General features: G+C 42.4%; 2 protein-coding genes across 10 annotated transcripts in view; one reads left to right on the forward strand and one right to left on the reverse strand.

Annotated features, from left to right (window-relative positions):
• Window positions 1-1,254: 1,254 nt before the first annotated feature.
• Window positions 1,255-7,626, reverse strand: ANAPC13 (anaphase promoting complex subunit 13). Of its 4 annotated transcripts, none has more exons than XM_072955767.1 (3): window positions 7,492-7,626; window positions 6,067-6,195; window positions 1,255-2,145 (listed from the first exon to the last, which is right to left on the reverse strand). In XM_072955767.1, exons 2-3 carry the CDS (start codon window positions 6,163-6,165, stop codon window positions 2,020-2,022), a joined length of 225 nt encoding a protein of 74 aa, XP_072811868.1. In that variant the 5' UTR covers window positions 6,166-6,195; window positions 7,492-7,626; the 3' UTR covers window positions 1,255-2,019. The 4 variants fall into 4 exon arrangements, with proteins under 4 accessions (XP_072811868.1, XP_072811903.1, XP_072811956.1 ...); XM_072955802.1 differs by lacking the exon at window positions 7,492-7,626 and adding an exon at window positions 7,156-7,295; XM_072955855.1 differs by lacking the exon at window positions 7,492-7,626 and adding an exon at window positions 6,896-7,127.
• CEP63 (centrosomal protein 63) overlaps window positions 7,446-22,771 on the forward strand; it is a 64,852-nt gene continuing 49,526 nt past the window's right edge. The window contains exons 1-3 of one of the 6 annotated variants that reach the window (XM_031677953.2): window positions 7,446-7,583; window positions 14,701-14,769; window positions 15,704-15,881. In XM_031677953.2, coding sequence (XP_031533813.2) covers window positions 14,726-14,769; window positions 15,704-15,881 — 222 coding nt within the window. In that variant the 5' untranslated portion in view covers window positions 7,446-7,583; window positions 14,701-14,725. Of the gene's footprint in view, window positions 7,584-7,639; window positions 7,727-7,758; window positions 8,025-8,047; window positions 8,177-14,700; window positions 14,770-15,703; window positions 15,882-22,771 lie in introns of those variants that run through there. The other 5 variants (XM_006214556.4, XM_006214555.4, XM_031677955.2 and 2 more) reach the window with 5 other exon arrangements.

The following is a 22,771-nucleotide window of genomic DNA, read 5'->3' on the forward strand; positions in this document are numbered from 1 at the left end:
CCTTGTTCAATGTCTTCCCCTGCCCTATTCTGCTTCCCTCCAGGTTTCTCCTGAGAGCATAGTCTCAGTAAGTTCCTTGCACAAGAAACTGTCTCAGGCTTTGCTTCTAGGAACCTAAGTGACATCTTTTATTTTTCCTTCCTCGCATGTGTTACAATTTGAATTGACAGATTTGTATACCTATTGGTTTAATGCTTGTTCCCCTAAATGAAGGCAGAAGCCACGCTTGTGGTCCACAACTGTATTCCCAGCACCGAGTGAGGCGCCCCCAGAGGAGAACAGTCCTCATGCTTTGAACTGGAAAGTTGCAGCAACCAGCCAACTGCAAAGCAGCAGGGACACAGCCTCGCAGCCTCCCTCTGCACTTTCCTCCTTGGGTGTTTCACAACATACGGTCGAAAAGCCGCCCTATGATGGCTGCTGTCATCTTCCAGCCAGTCCGAGACAGGCAGATTCCAAAGCTGCCGTCGACAATCTGACTGGCCCAGGGTTGGTCACCTAATTCCTCGTACAATGGGCTGTGGTTCTGGCACCTTATCACTTGGCAGAGGGGCAGTTCTCAGATGAGACTCACAAGCCAAGCAGAGGGAACAGCTGTCTGCGTACAGGTATCACACTCTGATTCAGCTGGAACCTAGGCAGCTTTCACGTTTTACTGGTCGACCAGTACTCCTGGGAAAGGCTGGGCCCGTAAGCCAGCCTGGATTCATACGGACAACCACTAGCTCTCAGTGTCTCAGGTATTACGTACCACAAATAAAGTTGTAGTAAAACCCTCACTTAACTAGAATGGGGAAGAACTGTGGCATTCTAGGTACTTTAAGTTTTTGAAAAGCTTTGTTTTCCCTTGGTATAAAATATTTCTTCTGAATATCCTACTTCTTTTTTCTACTGGGTTGTCTTTCTTCAGTTATTGAAGGACAGGTGACTTGGGGATTTTGTTCTGAGATGAGTGACCTCTAGGCAAGTCACTGGTGCACAGGATCAGCCTGAGTATGTCTGGATTACAGGTGAGCTGCCACAACCATGTTTCCGATAGAAACCCTAAAATCAGCTCATTTGCTTTGTGGTATACGTCTTCCTCCTAAAAGCTAGTAAACAAAATGACCCAGTAAAAAACTATGAAAAGAGAGATTTCAGTTATTTGATGTTTCATTTTCCAGTGGGAATAGATGTAAAAGCCAGGGCCTCTTCCCACAGATTCAATTACCTGACTCTCCCACAAGAAAGACACCACTTCACAGGGGCAAGCAATTCCAGGAGATAAATGTCCACCAACGTGTTTATTAAAATACAAGTTCTTATACAAATGTCTAACTAAATACTGACTCCACGGTGTTTCAGTTATTACCTGAAAGGGCTTGGAGAAAGTAGGGAATCCTGTTACTGGATGAAACTAGTGGTCCATCTCGCCTTTCCAATGGCACCAAAGGAAGTTGTAGGGAGAACAGAGGTTAACTGTCAGATACTGTTCAATCAGTAAATTTATCCAAAGTTTGAAAAATACCATGGGGGGGAGGGTCTTAGGAGTCCCAGTAACCAGTGAATGGGCTATCGACAAACCCATTATAACCACAGACTCCACAGAACCCACTCAGGGCGGGGCTATGTGAGAAGTGGGCTATTCTCCCCAGGGCTGGCTTCCTCTTTCCTCACCTTTCCATCTTGCATCTTCAACCACCTGTGTCACAGGACACATATAAGTAGTCGGGAAGTGTTAAACTCTGACAGTAAAGCAAACGCAGAGTTAAAGGCAAATGTTTAATGACTCATGTTCAAACACAAACTAGTAAATAAAGAACTTTAGGTTCAAAGGGCCAAACACCCTGCATTTCTGAGACTCTCAATCAGCTTCTCACCCTGGTGAGAATTTTCACATCCCACTTTGCTGCCACTAAGTAAGTGGATGTACATTTTTGAGTGTTGATCTACCACTAAAAGATGTGAATTAGGAGACTGAAGGAAAACAATCTGTATCTGTGTATTTAAAACCACCCGCCCAGGAGCAGGGGCCAGGCTTCAGTTTCCCATGGGGGGCACGTTCTCGTGGAGGTACTGTAAAGCCAGGTCGGTCCACTTCATCTCTTGCTCTTTGACAGATTCTGTGGTGCCGCCGTTGTCTTGTTCAGGTTCCGGAAGCTCATTCTGAAAAGGTACAATGGACATTTAGAACGACAGCATACTCGGCAGTAACAAACCCCTTAAAACTCAAGAGTACTCAGAATTAAAACCTGTGAGTTCCTAGAAGCAGGCAGCAAAATTAACAGAATTGTATCCTACGGAAAAAGCCAGAATTAAAAAATGTGAGGAGCTATCCCAGGTATCGCTCAGATGTGCCCTGATCCACCTCGTCAGGAGTGATGGCGGTATGACTCTGGTGCTTGTGTAGGAGGCAGTGTGGCTAAGGACACGGGCTTCTGGAAGCCACCGGGATCCAAGCCCGTGACTCCCCACGTGCTGGGCTATGCGGGCAAGGTACTCAGTCCCTCGGAGCCTTCGTTTCCTCTTGGGCAGTGGGAGGAAAAAGTGGCCATCACCTCACAGGACTGCTGTGAGGACTAAGCGAGGGGCCTGAAGTCAGGTGCTCAGCGCTGTGTGGGGTTATCCAGCGCAAAGAATATTTGGAATCCTTACTGGTGGCTAGAATACTGAAGAGCCAGTCCTAAATCTTTTTCCGGGAAGCTGCTTTATAGAATACCACATTTGCCGGCATATTCTTTAAGGACAAGAAATGTATTGAAAACCATCCTGTATCCAACCTGCCTATACTACAATGGAGGTTAAATGGGGAGCCCTGAAAATGTAACATAATAGATGAGACTTCCCCCTAGTGGTGGAGCCGGGCAACACAAAGCAACACATCCTACCAGCAATTTTCTTAAAATGGTCCGCCGTGGGCCATACCCAGTGCAGAATCTGGGCTAGTTTCCTTATACATGTGTATTTCCAGCTTTATTGAGATTTAACTTACGTATAACACTGTGTAAGTTTAAGGTTGTACTACACAACGATGTATAGGTATACACTGCGAAATGATTACTGAATTAAGGTTAATTAACACATCCATCACCTCACAGTTACCATGTTTTTGTACGTGTGGTGAGATCTTTCCATAGTTTCCTTACATTTTGTAAGTACTGTGCCCTAACCGATTGTGCCACTGGAGCTTCCAGTTTCCTTATGTTTTAAACTTCACTTTATTATCACTGAAACTCTGCTTTGTACTAGAATTCACTGATGCCAATATATTTCTTTTCAGTTATTTGGATTTACTTTTTTTTTAGGGTAGCAAACTATTACCCAATATCCAGACTTAGGATTCCGCACTGGACTCCAATTTGCAGAATATGAATATAATTTTTTTCCTTCAAATGTATGATGTTTAATATATACGAAATTATTTACTTACACAACATGTACAAGTATACCTGAATCACATACATCTTGATCTTCAAATATAATACTCAGATTCAAACATACTTGTACAAATTTACTGGAAAATAAAAATGCATTCGAAGAGAGTTTGGTTTCAATAATTACTTAGAGCTGACAAAGCATAAACAAGTCCTTGGTTAATCAATTATTTAATTCGGAACTTATTTAATTTTATCTGGTTCTAAAATAGCATGTCTTTCATTTGGTCACTACTGTCTCCTGCAATGAATGCCAACATATAAAATTGCATATGTGCTTAGAAAACAAAGTGTCATAAAGTATGGCAAACACAACCATCTCCTATGGTGCACTGCAAAAATGGCCACAATTCTTTGCAGCTGCTCCTCTGAAAAGACAGTTCATTTCTTAACCCTTGGATTGGACTGGCCATGTGACTTGCTGTGGCTCCCAGAAAGCAGCTGCAATGCCATGGGCCAGTTCGCAGCCTAGACTCCATGAAGCCTTGCCGTTTCCTCTGATGCTGCCCTTGGAACCCTAAGATGACTATGTGAAGTCTGGGCTAATCCTTGTATGATGAGACTATGGCCCAGTCAGTTCATCACCCCCACTCACAGCTTGCTAACTGCCAGACATGTCAAAGTGTCCTGAATCACCCAGCCTACTGGCTGACTGCAAAACACCAGCAAGTCCAGCAGAAATCATCCGAGCTGGTGAAGATCAGAAGACTCTCTCAACAAGCTACAAAAGCATGACATAAATAGCTGTGGTTTCGAGCCACTGATTTGGGGGTTATTTGTTAGGCAGCAGCAAAAGCTAAGTGACATACACATCGCCTTAGAATCACAAGCCCTGGGGAAAGACGAGGATTAGCAACAGGACCAGGTGACAGCCTGGAAGTCAAATGGAAATTTCCCTCTCGCAACCCCTTCCAGACAGATGGTCCCCAAATCCTGCTGTTCGCATGTCCAGAATTCAGCAATTCCCCTCCACTTTCTTGCCTTTGTTTAGACACTTGTCTAGACACTGCTCTGTCACCTTCTTCTGCCCTGTCTCTCCTTGGCACATTCTGTAACAATGCTGCTAAACTGATTTTCTAATGTATTTGAGCATGGCAGATTTCGATTTTGAAGACCACTCATTAAAGGATGTCCTCAGGATGAGGGCTAAGCAGGGCATCAAATGCTCCTCTAAAAATCGGGTCCAAGACCAACTTTTCTTCCTACTTTACATGATAAGTACTCTCCATCCATACCGAATGCCTCACCATCTCCCACAGCCTTTCAAAACTCTAAGCCTTTGCAAAACTCTAACCTCCTCTGCTGGAGGGCCCTTACCTACGCCCACTAAACCTCTGGTCCTCCCTTATGAGCAGCTGAAACATTATTTTCTCTCTGAAACGCTTCCTGATGCCCACCAGGCAGCCACTTCTCATACTACGCAGCTGCTCACGACCTGACTTAGACTACTTGCTACTACAATTATTTATTGATATGTGCTGCCTCTCTAGACCTCGAGGGGCAGAAACTATACCTTGTGTTTATCCAGTCTTACTGCACAAAGTAGGCTTCAAAGAACTGCTCGTGGAATGAAAGAACCAACAAAAGTCCACAGAATAGAACTGGAGCCTTACAGAGCTAGATGTGATGTCCAGCTTATCAGCTACCAGCCTTTGGGCAAGTTCTCCTCTTTGATCCTAGTTCCTTCCTATCCACGGCGGATAACATCACCCCCCTCCCTTGAAAGTTGTTTTAAGGATTAGAGATACTGTATGTCAGATTTCAACCTTGATCCATTGCACGAGACAGATATTCAGTAAGTGGAGCTATAATTATTATGCTCTCTCTTTTGACTATTTTTCTAAGAATAAGCTGTGACTTATTCTTTGATATGCATATTAGTCATTGAATATACTATCTCTTATTCTTAACTGAAAGTGGAAGTGAGCTGAATGTCATTTCTCTGTAAGTAAATGTAGCAACAGACAGTCTGCCTGCAAGCTCTATTTTATTGACAGCTCTTTTCACGGCAGTTGGCATGCTCTCAAGAAAAATTGTCCCTGTTCTTGCTAGGCCTGCATGACATAAATACGATTTTCAATAAGCATTTATTCAAGCAAAATATTTAGATCACTTATTACACGAGGGTTAACAGACCAGTAGCAGGAGAATTTTCCAGATCAAGAAAGAAAAGAGAGCCTGTTGGTCTCAGTACAAATGAAAAAAAGTCGGTTGTCTTCCGGATTATTTTCCAGGGAACCTAGGAAAGTTGTGTGTTCCGAAACATGTGAGTTTCTAAAAATATCAACTGACAAACGACAGGCAGAGGAGAAATGAAGTTTATAGGCCACTGCTTCTTGTTCCTCCTCACCATGTGCATTAAACTCTCACTATGTGGCTTACTAGCTTTGGTGTGATGGATAGAACATGGCTCGGAAGATCCGGGGTTCAGTTCTGGCAGGACCCCTAACTGAGCTGGTCCACCAGCTCTCTGAACCACATTTCTCCTCAAATAAAAAGTTGAACTAAATGCTCTCCAGAGGCTTCTAGAATTAGAAGACTTCCCAGTTTTGATTTCTTTGCCTTACTAGTTTATTTGTCCATTGTCTTACCTCTACTAGGGTCTTTCAGATCATACCTTTAACCCACCACTCTAGCACAAATCATAGCCTACCAGTGGTATTGCAACATCCTCATAAGGCAGCTTGTCTTCTCGCCAAGCATCGTCAATCAAATCCAAGATCCTTCCATCTCTCTGTACCTCACTGTCCATGCTCCTGCAGCAGCTCTGATCTTGCCAGATCTGTAAGCCAAAGAGATTACTTCTTAAACATTAAGATGAATGAGGAGATGATGTAATCAAGCACTTGGATTCTCCAGGCTCTTTTAGCCTGGATGTGTCTTTTGGCGTAATATCACTCTGCAGAAGGCTCATCTCATCTGTCAGCTTACTGTTTGTTTGTAAGATCACAGTCCCTCCCAGCTGACTTTCCCAGTTACACACAGATTCCAGCTTTTTGTAAAGTTTTCTCAGATCACTCCAGCTTTAGCACACATCCTGCCCTTGAACCGTTCCTTCTTGTCCTTACCTCCACTCAACAAGCTGGCTTTGTAAATGACTGCTCAGGTATTATTGTTTCCAACTGCCAGGTGTAAATTTTGTATCAATGACCCTGCACATCTTTCCCCAATTTGCCCTCAATCTTTTTTCACCTGTTTCTCTTCTAAACACCTCTAACCCTGTTATACTTTCCAGTCTTGGCAGTTAAGAGTCTCCTTGCCCCTTCATTAACACCTACTTTTCCTTCCAAACTCAAAGTTGGGTGTCAGCTCATAGGCTCAACAACCCATTTCCAGAGTTAGGCGCTAAACTGCCTTCACTCTTAAAGGGCTTTAAAAGTGGAAAGCATCGAGACAATCCAGGACACGGCAGCTGTTCCAAGCACTTGCCACACTCGCCAGAATGAACCATTAACCAGTTTCCTGAACAAAACTTTTCTTACACATGTGAGTGTCCCAATGCCTGGAATGCTCTGTCTTCCTCCTTTCCCCCAGCTAATCCAAATAACTGAGCTCCCACGTCGCTTCCCGCAGGAGGCCTTCTCCAAGAGCCAGGTAGAGTGCGGTCCCCTCCTCTAAGCGGTGCCACTGTTCCCCTGGCGCAGTGAACGCTCCCAATCGGGAGCTTCTTACACTGCCGGTCACGTGGTCTTCCCACACACGCGGTGAGTATGTTCCCCGGGGCGGGGGCAGTTTTATTCACCTCAGCTTTTGAGTTCCGTTAACGAATGCAGTTACTTGAACAAAGCCGGAACGCCTCTTCCCTCCCTAGAAATGACCCTCGCAGGCCACCACCATCCGTACAGACGTAGGAGGCCGCCCCACGGCCGCTGCTTCCGCCCAGAGGCGGGATATACCAAATGCGGAAGCGGGGGATGTGCAGGACCGCCGAGCAAGTCCCTCTCCATTCCGCTCGACGTGCGATAAGAGAAGTGGTTTCGAGGATGAGGTGAAAACGACAGCCTCGGCAAAGAGGAGCGGCAGAAGTCCGAACGCGCGCCCCTCCAAGACTTAGCCTAGAGGTGCGGGAAAACCTTACCAGCACCCGGCCCAGCGCGGCTCCCGCGTCCTCCGGGCCACACCCTCAGCGTCACGTGACCCGCACGCCTTCTCCCCGATCCCCGGATGTGGGTGAGCCCATTTGCGGGCGCGGAGGGGGGAGTCAGGGAGGACGCTTCAATTAAAAGTGAGGGGGCAGGGGTGGAACGAACGTGCCAACGACGGAGGCGGAACGTCAGGTTGGCGGTGACGCGCATGCGCGCCCCCGGCCGGAGGTAACGGCGGGAAGCCTCGGGGGCGCGCTCGCGGCAGCCCCGTAACCGCATGTGCGAACGTCGGACGGGCGAGGGGCGGCAGTGTCCCGGCCCGGAGGCAGTCCTGGCTGTGGTGGGGCCACGGGCCGACCAGCCATATGGCCCGGGGCGGGCTTCCTCAGCCGCCCGCTGGCCTCCAGGCCCGCCCCCGCCGCCTCGGCTCCGCCCCGGCGCCCCGCCCCTCGGCCTTTCCGCGGATGTCCTGCGGACCCGCGCAGCCCGATCTGACCTCCCTCGGCGCGCCGTCCGGGCCAGCCAGGTGGTCAGCCCTTCCCTGGAGGCCGGGCCGGCGGGAGGGCGGCGGGGTGGGCGAGCTGCTCATCTTCCCCGAGCGGAGTCAGCCGCGGGCCAGTCTTCCACTTCAGGGGAGGGACCCCCGGCACAGCCCTCCCGCCTGGGCTGCCTCATCTGGTTAGCTTCCTAGCATTGTTGCGACTTAGGTCATTGACGGCAGGTGGTAGCGGTTCGTTTATGGGTGGGAAGTTTAGCGAGTTTTAAATCATGAGTTGGTTAAAAACGTTAATGTTAGTACAGGAGGTATGGAAATGGGGCAGAAATCATGAAGGACTGAAGTTGGGGAACCCAGAACTCACGAATTGCTCCATACAGATCAGGGATGGGAAATAAATTATAAGAGTGATGGTTTAAAGGGGGCGGGGCCTTAGAACACTGTAATCTGGAAGATATTTGAAGGCAGTAAATCTAGGCTTATAATGTTTTTCTTATGTCCCTTACAGCATCCAAGAGTAAGGATGAGCCTGCTGTCAGTGACTAGTCTTCATTTATAGTTATAGTAGACTTACTTGCACAAAGTAGTTTTCCGTGAGCCTTGCAGAAGATTCCTTAAGCCAGTCTTGGAAAAAAAAATTTTTTTCTTTCTTTAATAAAGCAGTATTGTAGCGTTAGTGCCCTGTGGTTATACAGTCCGCGCATGTTTGCATTTGATTTTATTTTCTATACGTGAAGAGGAAATCACCATAAGAATCATTAAGTTGAGATACCTTCAAATATTTAGATTATACTGATCATAGCTGTAGCTTAATGATATAGTAAAGTGTATGTATTTTCTTATTTGGAATGTAGTATTGTATTTAGGTTGATTTTTATCTCGAGCATCTTGCCATTTGACTGTATCATTATCAGTGATCAGATATAGTAAGAAATAGTGAAGTTAAAAGTGGGTTAAATATTTATAAACATTCAGTCACACTGAATGTTTTAAAACTTAAGGTTTTAAAAGTTATTTGTAGTGATTGTCTATGCTAATTGTACTGATGCCACTTGTGTCGCATTAAAAGATAGAATACCTTTGCTTGGTCCTTCCTGTCCTCACTTATGTACTAGTGGTGGCAGATGAAGACAGCATCAGTAGTCCACTTTATCAGAGCTTCTTGCTTATGAATGTATGCCAACGTGATCTGAAATTCAATTAAAGCCAACATTGACATAGTTTCAGAAATTGAATTTTTGGTTTTTATGTTACCTTAATTTTTTTCTTCAAGAACTGTTTGTGTTTTGAGTTTTACAAAACAACAGTACTATCATCACACCTATGAAAATTAATAAAAATCCCATAATGTCAATATTCAGTCTGAGTTCAGATTTTCCCAGCTATCCCATAGAATTAGCTTGTTTGCATCAAAATCCCGTAGAGATCAATGTGTTGCATTGGGTTGATACACCTTCTCAGTCTTTTTTAATATAGCAGTTTCATTGCCTCCCTTTTTCTCTTAACATTCTAGATTTATATTTAATGTTTGCATGTATTCCCTTTATTTCCTTTAAACCAGTAGTAAGATCTAGAACCTTACTCTCCAAAATAGTAGGCATTAGCCAGCTGTGGCTATTTAAATGAATTAAAATGAAACTAAAAATTTCAGTTCCCTCATCGAATTGGCCGCATTTCAAGTGTCCAGTGGTCACAGGTGCCTGCCTAATGACGATTCTTTGAATGGCGTATGTATAAATATTTCCATAACTGCAGAAAGTTCTGTTGATCTCTGATCTAGAAGCTTGATCAGATTCAGTCTTGACTCTTTGCAGGGTGAGGGTGGGGCGAGATTTCATAGGTGGTGGAAAAGACTTCAGAGAGGCATGTAGTGTCTGACTTTCCTCTTTTTCTGTGATGTTAAGATTGAGCAGCGTAGTGGGTTCGGGTGTTGTCAGCCCAATCCATCTATCATGAAATTCCCCATTAGTCTCTCACTTAATGGTGAGATACTTCCATGGATTTAGATTGCTTATAACCATTATTGCATTAGGGGTTGCAATATGGTGATTTTCTATCATTCTTCTGTATTTATTAGCTGGAAATTGTTTATGAAGAACTTTTTACCTCAGTTTTAATACAGTTTGTAGAGGGTTTTGCCTTTTTTTTAATCATCATGAATGTATAGCCTTGAATATATTTAACCTATTTCAACCTAGTGCAGGGTTTTTGGTTTTTTTTGGGGTGGGGGATACTCACACTGTCCCGTTGTTGGCCAGTAGGTTAAGGTACATTTAGACAAGTTTAGCTTTCATTCCTGGTTTCTCTACTCTATTTCCCTTCCTTAAAGGATCATATTTACCAGTTTTGAGTTTATACTTCCATAAAAACAAATGCACTATATATATGCATTATATATTATATATGTGTGTATAGTTATATATATTATAACTTATAATATATATATAAATTATATATATATTTAATATATTTTAATATTTCTGTTATACATGGAATGTAATTGATATTTATATGGTATATCTATAGTTTTCTCCTTTTTTAGGTAAAAGGTATTATTTGCATGTACTGTTTCATATCTTACTTTTTTCATCTAGTATTACATACTCTGTAGATCCCATCATAGAAGTATGTAGAAATTGTTTCCCCTTTTCACAGTGTTATAGTATTATTCCATTGGTGGATGAATATTCAGCTAGTCCCCTGTTGATGGACAATTGTGTTGCTTCCTGCTATTGCAAATAGCCCTGCAGAGTACATCTTTCTGCATGTATGATTTTGTATTCTTGCCAACATATGTTTGGGATAGAGTCCTAGAAGTGGCATCATTGGATCACAGGGTAAATGCATATGTATCAGTAGCTAACTATGGCGAAAATTTCTGCTGTAGTTGTACCATTTTGCGTTCCCACCTACAAAGTGAATGCCTGTTTCCCCATAGCCTTGTCAGCAGAGGGTATTGTCAGACTTTTAAATTTTCGTTAACCTGATATGGAAGAAAGGGTAACTCAGTGTACTTTAAATTTGTATTTCTCTTATTGTGAGCAAGGCTGGGCATCTTTTCATATGTTTAAGGTCATCTGCATTTCTTTTTCTCTGAACTCTTTGTTCATATATCTTGTGCTCATTTTTCTATAGATTTCTTTTTTTTCCCCTCAATTTTTAGAAGCTCTTTATATATCTGGATAATTAAGCTCTCATGACAAAACGTCCAGATAATGTTGTCATTTATCTTTCAACTTTGTTTACAGCATTCTTCCCATGTAAAAGTGTATTTTTATCTACTCAGGTTTCTCAGTCTTCTCCCTTATTCTTTCTGGATTTTAAGTCATAGTTTGGATAATGTTTTAAAATTTCATTTTTATTTTGGAAAATTTCTTTGATATTTTATCTGATATGTTCCTACTTAAACTTAAGGGAAGAACTTCTGGGCAGTGGTAAGTGACATTGATTATTTATTGGAGCAGCCACAGTTTAGTCATGGTATATCTGACACAGCCATAGAACTCTGTAATCACTGTAATATCAAGGCAGGTAGGGGACAGAGCATAGTTATCCTCCAATTTCAATTCCAATATGTTAATGAATTTCAGAGATTTGCCCATTATCTGATACCCTCTTTGGAGTCTCTTCTCTAAGGTTTAAAGTATGTTTTCCCTGCTTCCCAGACTTGGTGAAAAAGCCTTTATTTCCTTTAACCATCCCATTCCACATTTCACTGATTTAAAACAGGCTTCATTCCAAAGGAGAGTTATAATTAATAACTTCTGTTTATTGATGTCTTGGTCTAACTGCAGAAATGACTAAGATTGTCCTGTACCAGTCATAGGGCTACGTAGTTTCCACTTAACTACATTAACATTTATGTTAGTGGCAAAGAGTAGCAGATTATCAAACAGTAATTACTTAAATTTGTACTTAATATTATGGACAGAGAATAAACTTTACATAATAATTGCATGCCATAGCCAAAAAAGAACGCAAAGTGACACAGTGAATGGAGCTGAATGAGGGTCAGGTTGGTTAGGAAAGGAGTCAGAGATACAGCAGGAGATACGCAGATGAGAGAAGTCCACAGAAGATCAGAGTCCTTGCTGTTTACCTGAGGGATGAGAACTGATGCTTTGTCAGCTGCTCAAGCAGGTGGTGAAAGTATTGTTAAAAAAAATCGTAAAAATATTTTATATTAGTAAGATTATTTTCCACAGAGAATGTTAATATATTAACATCCCCCTCCCCCGGCCTGGATCCCTACTTTTTTTTAAAGAACAGATGTCCTTGTCTTAGTCTCAGACCATGATTTTGATTTCTGAAATGGCAGTTTTCCCCCATGTGGACCGTTTTCGCTACTGTGCTGCTTCCATCTAGTGGCCGTCTGTGGTGGTGATGCCATCCTTCAGTTTGTATTTTTTCCTGTGTCCAGACTTCAATTTGGTTTGATTTTGTTTATGCCAGGAAGGCATTATTAAACCAACAGAAGCTATGCTGATGTATTTTAAGATCTGGAATACTGTAAAATATGTAAAGATTGCACATTGGCTGGAACTTAGTCACACTGCCTAGGTTTCAATGCTAGGACTATAGTAGTTATTTAACCTTCCGAGTCTCAGTTTCCTCAGAGTAACATTACCTATCTTTTATGAACGTTATGAAGATTGAATTAGACAGGATAAACAAGACAGAACAGTTGAGCACTCAGTGACTGTTAACTTCTATTATAAATATTGCTAATTACTAAACAGTGTCATCCAGAAAATATACTAATGTATGTTACTAAATCTGTGTTACTAATATATATTACTAAATGTACTGTTTGAGAATGACATGACCTAAAGAAGTATATTTTTAGTAATGGTAGTTTTGAATAACTGGTAGCACTGTCCTTAGGAATAGCACTTTCCTACGTATTTAATAAGTACCCTTGTAGGGTTTTCAGGGATGTGATACAGTAGACATGTAATTGGCTAATAGAATCCCAATAAAAACCTGGAAGAAACCTTGGAGATGATACAGGTCATGCCCCTCACTTTATAGAGGTAAAAACTAAAGTCCAAGAATACACAGCTAGTTAGTTGCAGAGCACGACTCTATCCTGGGTCCCCACCTACATGGTGCTGTGGGAACTGTGTACTGCTGCTCAGTTCCCTAGAGTGGATCAAAACACAGAATCTGTGCTGGGTTGCAATTGACCGTATCATCCTTTGAAAGAAAGTGGAGTAGAACCTGAAAACCTTTTTCTTTAGGTTTTCGTTTTATCTAATGTTGGTTTAATATGAAGAATAAATCAACTGGAAAAAAATTTCCTCTGCCATATTTGTGCGTGAATATTTAATACTCCTGTTAGTAACTTTAGAAATAGATACAAATAATATGCAGTGATTGTATTTCCCAGTCTTTTTGTTCTCCTGTGTCTCCAGGACACCCTATGTATGCCTCTGTCACTACGTTTATCACACTAGGGGAACGTTTTGGTTAATTTTTTCTTTCCCATACTGGGCTATTAATTCCTTGAAAGGAGCTGTTTCATCTGTATATATCTAGTGGTTAGTACGACACTGAATTCTTTGTTGTATGGAGGAGTCCTCTTCTCAGAGCAGTATAATTTGAAGACAAGGCATTAGGACAAAGGGGTGGAACCTGCACCCCGTCTTTGGGAATTATCTAAAGACTAATTCAGGGTTGAGCTTGTGAAGGAAAAAAGCAGTTTCTCAGGAGTGAGAAGTAGTCTGATGTTGATGAAATTTGAAGATTTGTGGTAAGAGGTGAGAAACCTATAGCAGGTGCTACTCATTGGCACTTCCGAATTTAAGGGTGGTCCTTCCTCTCTCCTTCCTTCTGTTCTTTGTGGTGTGTCTCTCCCTTTCTACGAGAGTCTGTTCCATCTCCCTTCCCCTCTTTCTATGCTAGGCTCCTCTCTCTGGTTCTCCAGTGTGCGTAGTTGGGGAGGTAGAAAGGGAGGGGAATTGAGATAAGTTCAGCCAAAAGCCTCCAGCGCAGGCCAGGTAGAAATGCTGCACTAAGCTCTGGAGCTGCGGGAATGAACAAAACTGGTTTTCTGACCTAGAGGGTTGAATAGTGAGGGCAAAGGATGTGCAGAAAACATTTGCAGTGTGGTGTAACTCCTCTGAAAGAACTTGTTAAGGATCAGGAGCAATGACGTGCAGAGGGAGGGCCCACACAGCTGCCTCTCAGGGGAGGGAGCGTGTTCTAGGAGCTTCATGGGCCTGTCATCCAGAGGGTGAACAGGCTCTCCTGTGATGGACCAAGGAGCTCAAGCTCAGGGCATTTAATCGTTTTACAATATCTGTTTCAAAAAAAAAGCTACACTTTTACTCTGACCAGTGTGACCCCCTAATTTCCTCTCATTTTGTATCGGTGTCCCTCTGCTTCTAGCACCCCATCCCGCCCCGGGCCCACCCTTACATGAGGACATAGGGATGCCACAGTGTGGCGTTTGATTTCAGTTGTGCGGGGGGAGTGTCGGCAGCAATTCAGATCATATTAAGTTATTTTCTTTTAGTCTGAAATTTATTTGGTTCTAGTATTTCTTGAAGAGATACTCCTTGACTGTTTCTACAGTCATTCTAAGAAGTGCTGCGTTTTCTCATTGTTATTTGTATGCATTCATTCACATTCTTAAGTTTGTAAGTTGAAAAGTTAGAACATAAAAAAATGAATTTTCTCCTGACTGACTGTTTTGCTTTCCCAGTTGCCAAAACAAAGGGGATTTGGCGATGGAGGCTTTGTTGGAAGGAATACAAAATCGGGGACGTGATGGGTAAGTTTGCTTTTGACCCTAAGCTTCTCACTGAGTTTACAAAGCATATCTGAGTTATGCCTCTGACCTTGTTGTGCTTTGGGTGTAGAAGCAGAAGTGGGAGCAAAAGCTCGGCTGATCCATGTCATGTTGTGTACAGCATCTCTCTGGGGTGTTTGCTTCGTTTCAGCAGTGTGAAGCTGAATACTTGCCTTCATCCCACTTTAAATTGTCTACTCTTAAAAAGCAAAGCCTGTACAGATTTTATGACTCTAAGAACACATGCTTTTTAAAAAAGTACTTAAGCCTTAGTAGTTCTCTCTCTGTGGTCATTCCTGGAAACCTCTTTGAGTGCAGCACATCTGTGTCCACTTCTGTTTTTACCTTTGCAATGGCAGGCATCTCCTGAAACATTGAAGGATATCAGTAAGTTACAGTAATAAGGTAGGCTGCACTAAGTTTCTAATAATAAGGTGGAAAGAAATAGTTGAAATACACTTGGCTCAAGGGTGAATTTCTAGAAACAGCTCTTAAAATTGTATAGTCATTCTCCTGATAGCCAGCTTGTTTCCAAAGATAAAAATCTGGCTAGCCATGAGAGTGACATAGGCTTGCCTGGATTCTTGCTGAAAGCTTACCTAAAATGATACAGAAGAGCTGTTGTTGGTTGTGGAAGTCTCATTCACAAGCCAGACTTCAAACGTCAACCTTGTGTTTGACCAAATAACTTATGCTTTAGGTTGGCTATTAGAGGAAGACAGACTGTCCTGTGGAATAAATAATCACCTTTTATGAGCATTAAAAGGACAAGCTCAGAGACTCTGTTCTTTGCTTCTGATAATTTATTTGTTGTCATTGTTCCACCTTGGGTAGGTCTGCATCTGCTACGTTTTTACATGTGAAGGATGAAAAGCCACTTGGACATATGTTCTTAAGGGTTTGTTCTTATTTATAGGGGATTTTTGACATCCTGTGAAGCAGAACTACAGGAGCTCATGAAACAGATTGACATAATGGTAGCTCATAAAAAATCTGAGTGGGAAGGACAGACACATGCTCTTGAAACTTGCTTGGACATCCGTGAACAGGAACTTAAGGCTCTCAGGAGCCAGTTGGATATGAAGCACAAAGAGGTAAAGCAGATGATTCACTGCTTTTTTTTTTTTTTTGATATTTTCACTTTGCCTTTTATAATAAATATGTTTCTTAAATATTTGTTGAGGAAAACATTAAAAATTTTTTTAAATCAATTTATTTAAACTAAACAAAACACCATTCACCCATTTCTCCCACCCCTTACCTAAGCCTTGCCTCTTGCAGCCACCAATCTGTTCTCTGTATCTATGAGTTTGTTGTTGTTTTTTAGAGTCCACGTGTAAGAGAGATCATACGGTATTTGTCTTTCTCTGTCTGAAATATTTCACTTAGTGTAATGCCCTCAGGGTCCATCCATGCTGCAGCAAATGGCAACATTTTTTATTTATGGCTGAATAATATTCTCTATGTACCACAGTTTCTTTATCCATTCATCCATCAATAGATAGGTAATTTCCACATCTTGGTTATTACAAGTAATGCTACAGTGAACATGGGGGTGTATGTATCTTTTTGAATTAGTATTTTTTGTTTTTTTCAGAAAAATACCCAGAAGTAGAATTGCTGGATTGTATGGTAGTCCTGTTTTTAATTTTTTGCAGAATCTCTATACTATTTTCCGTAATGGTTGTACATTCTCACCAACAGTGCACAAGGGTTCCTTTTGGCCACATCCTTGCCAACACTTCTTAATTGTTACCTTTTTGATAATAGCCATCGTGCAGGGTGTGATTTGCTATCTCATTGTGGTTCTGATGTGCATTTCCGTGATGATTAGTGATGTTGACCATCTTTTCATGTTCCTGTTGGCCATCTGTGTGTCATCTTTGGAAAAATATCTGTTTGTATCTTCTTCCCATTTTTTAATTGGATAGTTTGTTTTTTTGCTATTAAATTGTATGAGTTCTTTGTATATTTTGGATCTCAGTCCCTGGTCAGATACATGATTTTCAATTATTTTCTCCCATTCAGTAGGTTGCCTTTTTGCTGTACAGAAGCTTTTTACTTTGACTTGGTGCCACTTGTGTAGTTTTGCTTTTACTGATTCTGGTTTTTGGTGTCAGATTCAAAAAACCACCACGAAGACCTATGTCAAGGAGCTTACTGCTTATGTTTTCTTCTAGGAGTTTCATGGTTTCAGGTCTTATGTTCAAGTCTTTAAACCATTTTGAGTTATTTTTTGTGTACGGTGTAAGATAGTGGTCCAGCTTTATTCTCTTGCATGTGGCTGTCCAGTTTTCCCAATATTTGTTGAGAATTTTTGCATCTGTGTTCATCTGGGTTATTAGTCTGTAAACTTTTTTCTTTCTTTCTTTCTTCCTTTCTTTCTTTTCTTTTCTTTTCTCTTTTCTTTTCTCTTTTCTTTTCTTTTCTTTTCTTTCTTTCTTTCTTTCTTTCTTTCTTCCTTTCTTCCTTTCTTCCTTTCTTCCTTTCTTCCTTTCTTTCCTTTCTTTCCTTTCTTTCCTTTCTTTCTTTTCTTTCTTTCCCTCTCTCTCTCTCTCTCTTTCTATGGCTCTCGTATGGTTTTGCTATCAGGGTAGTACTGGCCTCATAAAATGTGTTTGGATAAGTTCCCCCCTCTTCTAGTTTTTGGAAGAATTTGAGAGGGATTAATACTAATTCTTCTTTGAATGTTTAGTAAGGTTCATCAGTGAAGCCATTTGGTCCTGGACTTTTGTTTATTGAGAGGTTTTTGATTACTGATTCAATCTACTTGTTAGTAATTGGTCCATTCAGATTTTCTGTTTCATCATTATTCAGTCTTAGTAGCTTGTATGTTGATAGGAGTTTATCTATTTCTTCTAGGTTGTCCAATTTGTTGTCATGTAATTGTTCATAGTAGTCTCTCTAATCTGTATTTCTGTGGTGTTAGTTGTAACGTCTCCTGTTTCATTTCTGATTTGGGTTTTTTCTCTTTTTTTCTTGGTGAGTCTAAGCTAAAATTTTGTCAGTTTGACTTATCCTTAGCTCTTAGTTTCATTGATCTTTTCTGTTGTCATTTTAGGCTATTTCCGCTCTAGTTTTTATTTCCTTTCTCGTACTAGCTTTGGGCTTTGTTTCTTCTTTTTCTATTTCCTTGCTGTATAAAGTTAGATTGAGGATTTTCTTGTTTCTTGAGGTAGGTATTTATCACTATGAACTTGCCTCAGAACTGCTTTTGTTGTATTCCATAAATTTTGGTATTTTACATTTCCATTTTTGTTTTTCTCAAGGTATTTTTTGATTTTTTACTTCTCCAGTGAGATTTATACTTTCATATGTGTTCTTGTTACTAATTAGCGGTCTTTCTTTTCAGCTTACAGAAGTCCCTTTAAAATTTCTTATAAGGCCCGTTTAGTGGTGATGAACTCCTTTAACTTTTGCTTGTCTGAAAAACTCTTATTTCTTTTTCAATTCTGAATGAAAACTTTGCTGGGTGGAGTATTCTTGGTTGGAAGTTTTCTTCTTTCTTTGGATATCTCATGCGTTCTGGCCTGCAAAGATTCTGCTGAAAAATCTGCTGCTAGTTCTGTGGAGGTTCCCTTGTACAGAACTGGATTTTTCTCTCTTGCCGCTTTTAAACTTCTATCCTTGTGTTTAACTTTGACATTTTAATTATAATGTGTCTTGGTGTGGGTCTCTTTGGTATCATCTTATTTGGAACTCTCAGGGCTTCCTGGATCTGGATATCTGTTTTCCCCTCCAAGTTAGAGAAGCTTTCAGCCATTATTGTTTCAAATAAGTTTTCTGTCCCTCTTCTTTCTTCTCCTTCTGGGAGCCCTATAAAGTGAGTATTAATCTGTTTGATGTTGTCTCGTAAGTCTCTTAAACTATCGTCACATTTTTAAATTCTTTTTTCTTTTTGCTGCTCTGATTGAGTGAGTCCCACTGCCTTGTTTCTGAGTTGAGTGATCCTTTCTTCTGCTTCATCTAGTCTGCTGTCGAACCTCTCCAGTGTGTTCTTCAATTCAGTTATTGTATCTTTAGCTCTGTGACTTCTAGTCAGTACTTTCTTATATTTCTCATCTTTTTGTTGAAATTCTCACTGTGTTCATTCTTTTTCCCAGTTCACTGAGTACCTTTATGACCATGACTTTGCACTCTTTATCAGGTAATTACTTATTTCCATTTCATTAAGGTTTTTTCTGAGGTTCATCTTGTTCTTTCATTTGGAAAATATTCCTTTGTCTTCATTTTGCTTAACTTTCTGTTGGTTTCAGTCCAGTAGATGAAACCACCACCTCTTCCAGCCTTACAGGGGTGGCTTGTGTAGGAGATGAGCCCTGTTGTTCAGCCCTCCCTCAGCTCCTGGTTGTCTCTAAAACCTCTGTGCTTGCCCAGCCAGCCTGTTATATTTTTAATAGCTCCCAGTAGCTGAGGATGTGCCAAGACTTGTCACCATTTCAAAGTGGAGGATCTCAGCACCTAGATTCAGGCTGACTGGAAGCCAGACCCTCAGGCAGCAGCTTTTTAAAGTATGCAGATATATACAGTCCTGAGGGGTTGCCAGGGTGAGCCCCATTTGCCCTCAGAGCCGGGCGCTCTGGACGTGTCCACTGGGTGGGCTCCAGATAAGTGTATAAGCTCCTTTCTGGGAGATACCAGAAGGCTGGAGCAAGGCATAGAAAGAGTACCAAGATGGCATCCACAGCCTGCGTTCCCTGAGAGCAGCTCCTTAGGTCACTAAATGTGACCCAGAGCTGAAGCCTGCCCTTAGGACAAATGTCCCTGATAAGTAAAGAGGACTCTTTCACAGAAAGCCCGGGGAATGTGCCTCATTCTCCTTTCTGTGCAGTGCCCTGGGGTTGGTAGCCTGCCAAGGAATATCCCTCTGATTGCCACAGTCTTGTGGGATCCAGGAATGCAAGCCCCTCCAGCCGCCAGAGCTAGGCAATCAAGGGGCGTCCCCTGAGCTTTGGCACTAGCACATAGGTAGCTACCCCCCAGGAGACACTGGTGCACTGGAGGCAGCACTGGGAGAGCGAAGGTAGCACCTGCCCTCCAAGGTCTCTAGAAAGGATTACAGTGAGCCGCCGGGTGCATGCCTGGTCAGAAGCTTGCCTCTCAGGCAGCAGTCATGATCAGTTAATAGTCCCCCTTTACAGAAAGACTGAGCCCTTGGGTCTGTTGCCTCTTGCTGTGCCCTGGGGGTGATAGCTGTTGAAGAACTCTTGTTCCTTGGGCTACAGTCCTGTAGGACCCATGAGTGTTAAGTCCCACTGACCACCAGAACCAGTTGATGTAGAGGCATCCCCTAGCAGCAGTCACAAAAATCCAGGCACCAGACAGGGGCATGACGGGTGACACCCATTATTACAGTCCCACAGGACCCACAAGCTCCCTCGGCTTCCAGAGCCAAGTAGTCAAGAGTCATATTCTGGGCAGCAGCTGCAGAAATCAGGACACTGGATGTGTGTAAAGGCTCCCTTCCAGGAGATACTGGTGCTCCAGAGTGTGGCAAAGGTGGTGCCTGCCAGTCTGTTTCCAGGGAGTGTTCAGCAGACTTCTAGATGTGTGTGTTAAAGCAATGCCTGCCCCTCAGGCTGAGGTTTTAATAAGAGCAGGTGGGCTGTCTGCTTTAAGTCTAGGCATGATTGGCTTCCTCCCAGTTGGGCCCTGGGGTGAGTGAGTCTGAGCACATGAGCCCTTTAAGAGGTGTTTCTCAAATCTCTTTTGTTCTGTGGGTCTTGTGATACAAGACTCACTGGTTTTCCAATATTAGCTTATTGGGGGCTCATGTCTCAAGTTTATGTCTTAAAAGGTAAGCTGCCGAATGGGGGTATGAACCCTTTGCTACTCAGGGAGAAGCTCTGGGTTTTGAGTTCCCTTCTGGTTGTTAGTTGCTACACCAGGGGTGAGGTTTATGGTGAGATTGTGTCCCTGTCTTCCCTATAGGATTTTATATGCTTTTCTTCTCATTTGCCCAATATATAGTTGTCCCTCAACCAGCCTTTAGGTTTTTTTAAAGAGGAAATTGTTCCATGTTTAGCTGTAGATCCAGTGCGTCTGTGGGAGGCGGTGAGTTCAGGATCTTCCTACATTGCCATCTTGAACCAGTGATACATGTTTATAACCCAGAGAAAGCATTTGTGTGTCAACATAGTTTCTATACTATCTTAATTCTGATGGTTTCTTTCAGAAGAAAAATTCATTGGTGAAAATGGCATGAGAGTATTAATATCCGTTTCCAGGATCATGTTACCTCAGTCACATGTAATACATACATAAGTCATTTAGAAAATAAAAATATAGAGTATGTCACATGATCTTTGTAAAACTTCATTCTATTACATGCTCATGTTAACAATCAGTAAATTTGGTGAATATTGTTTTTGGCCTCATTGTATGCTTACTACAAAAAGTTAAGCCCCAGGGATCCAGGTCAAGATGGATGAGTGTTAGGAGCTCACCTCTTCCTCACAACTAGAACGAAACCACAACTGAATGCTAAACCACCATAGAAAAAAAGACTGGAACTTAGCAAAAAAAAATAGATCTTCTGTGACTGGAAACATAAAGAGAGAATCACAGCAGGATGGTAGGACGGGGATGCTTGCAATATAATTGGGCCTCATAACCCCCGGTGGGTGACCCACAAGCTGAAGAATAGTTAATTCACAGAGGCCCTCCCACAGGAGTGAGCCCCACGTCAAGCTCCCCAGACTGGGGTTCCGGCATTGGGAGGAGAAGGAGACCCCAGGACACCTGGTTTTGGAGCAGCGGGGCTTGGTTCTGGGAGCCCCACGGGGCTGGGGGAAGTGGAGACTCCATTTGCTTGGCAAACGTACACAGAAGCTCTCATGTGCCAGGTCCAAGGGCAGAAGCAGTGATTTCATGGGAACCTGGGCCAGGCCTGCCTGCTGGATTTGGAGGGTCTCCTGGAGACGTGGGAGACAGCTGCAGCTCACTCAGGGTACATAAAAGCTGGTGGTGGACATTCCAGAAGTGTTCATCTATATGAGCTTTCCTGGAGGCTAACATCTTGATTGGATCATTAGCACCAAGACCTAGCCCCACCCAACAGCCTCAGGCCAAACAACATGTAGGGTGAGAATACAGCCCCACCATCAGCAGACTTCCTAGGTCGCAAAGACCTCTAGACACGGCCCTGCCCACCAGAGGTCCGGGACCAAGCTTCACCCAGCAGTGGACAAGCACCAGCTCCTCCTGCCAGGAAACCTGCGTAAGCCTCTAGCCCAGCCTCATCCACCAGGGGCAGATACTAGAAATAAGAAAACAACAATCCCAAAGCCTGTGGAAGGAATCCACAAACACACAGAAAGATAGATGATATGAGGTGGCAAAGGAATATCCCTCAGGCCAAGGCACAAGATAAAATCCCAGAAGAAGTAAGTGATGAGGAGATAGGCAATTTATCTGAGAAAGAGTTTTAAAGTAATGATGGCAAAGATGGTCAGGGAACTCAAGAGGAGTATAGGTGCACACACTGATGTTTTTAGCAAAGAGTTAGAAAATATAAAGAACACCCAGAGTTGAAGAATAAAATCACTGAAATGAGTAACACACTAGAAGGAACCAAGAATAGGCTAAATGATGCAGAAGAACGGATCAGTGAGCTAGAAGACAGATTAGTGGAGATCACTACTGCAGAAGAGAAAAAAGAAAAAAGAATGAAAAGAAACGAGGATAGTTTAAGAGAACTCTGGGACAACATGAAGCACAATGATATTCGCATTGTAGGGGTCCCAGAAAGAGAAGAGAGAGAGAAAGGACCTGAGAAACTTTTTGGAGAGATAATCACTGAAAACTTTCCCAACTTGGGAAAGGAAACAGTCACCCAAGTCCAGGAAGCACAGAGAGTACCACACAGGATCAACTCAAAGAGGAACATGCCAAGGCACATAGTCATCAAATTGACCACAATTAAGGATAAGGAGAAAATATTAAAGTTAGCAAGGGAAAAGCAACAAATAACATACAAGGGAGC

Source organism: Vicugna pacos, chromosome 1, assembly GCF_048564905.1.
Source record: "Vicugna pacos chromosome 1, VicPac4, whole genome shotgun sequence".
NCBI classification, from domain to species: domain Eukaryota; kingdom Metazoa; phylum Chordata; class Mammalia; order Artiodactyla; family Camelidae; genus Vicugna; species Vicugna pacos.

Bases quoted from the DNA above. Each gene is read 5' to 3' on its own strand.
- ANAPC13 (XM_072955767.1), bottom strand. From the start codon at position 6,165: ATGGACAGTGAGGTACAGAGAGATGGAAGGATCTTGGATTTGATTGAC. The intron at 2,146-6,066 runs GTAGGCTATGAT...GTACCTTTTCAG, and splicing joins AGGATGTTGCAATACCACTG to AATGAGCTTCCGGAACCTGA.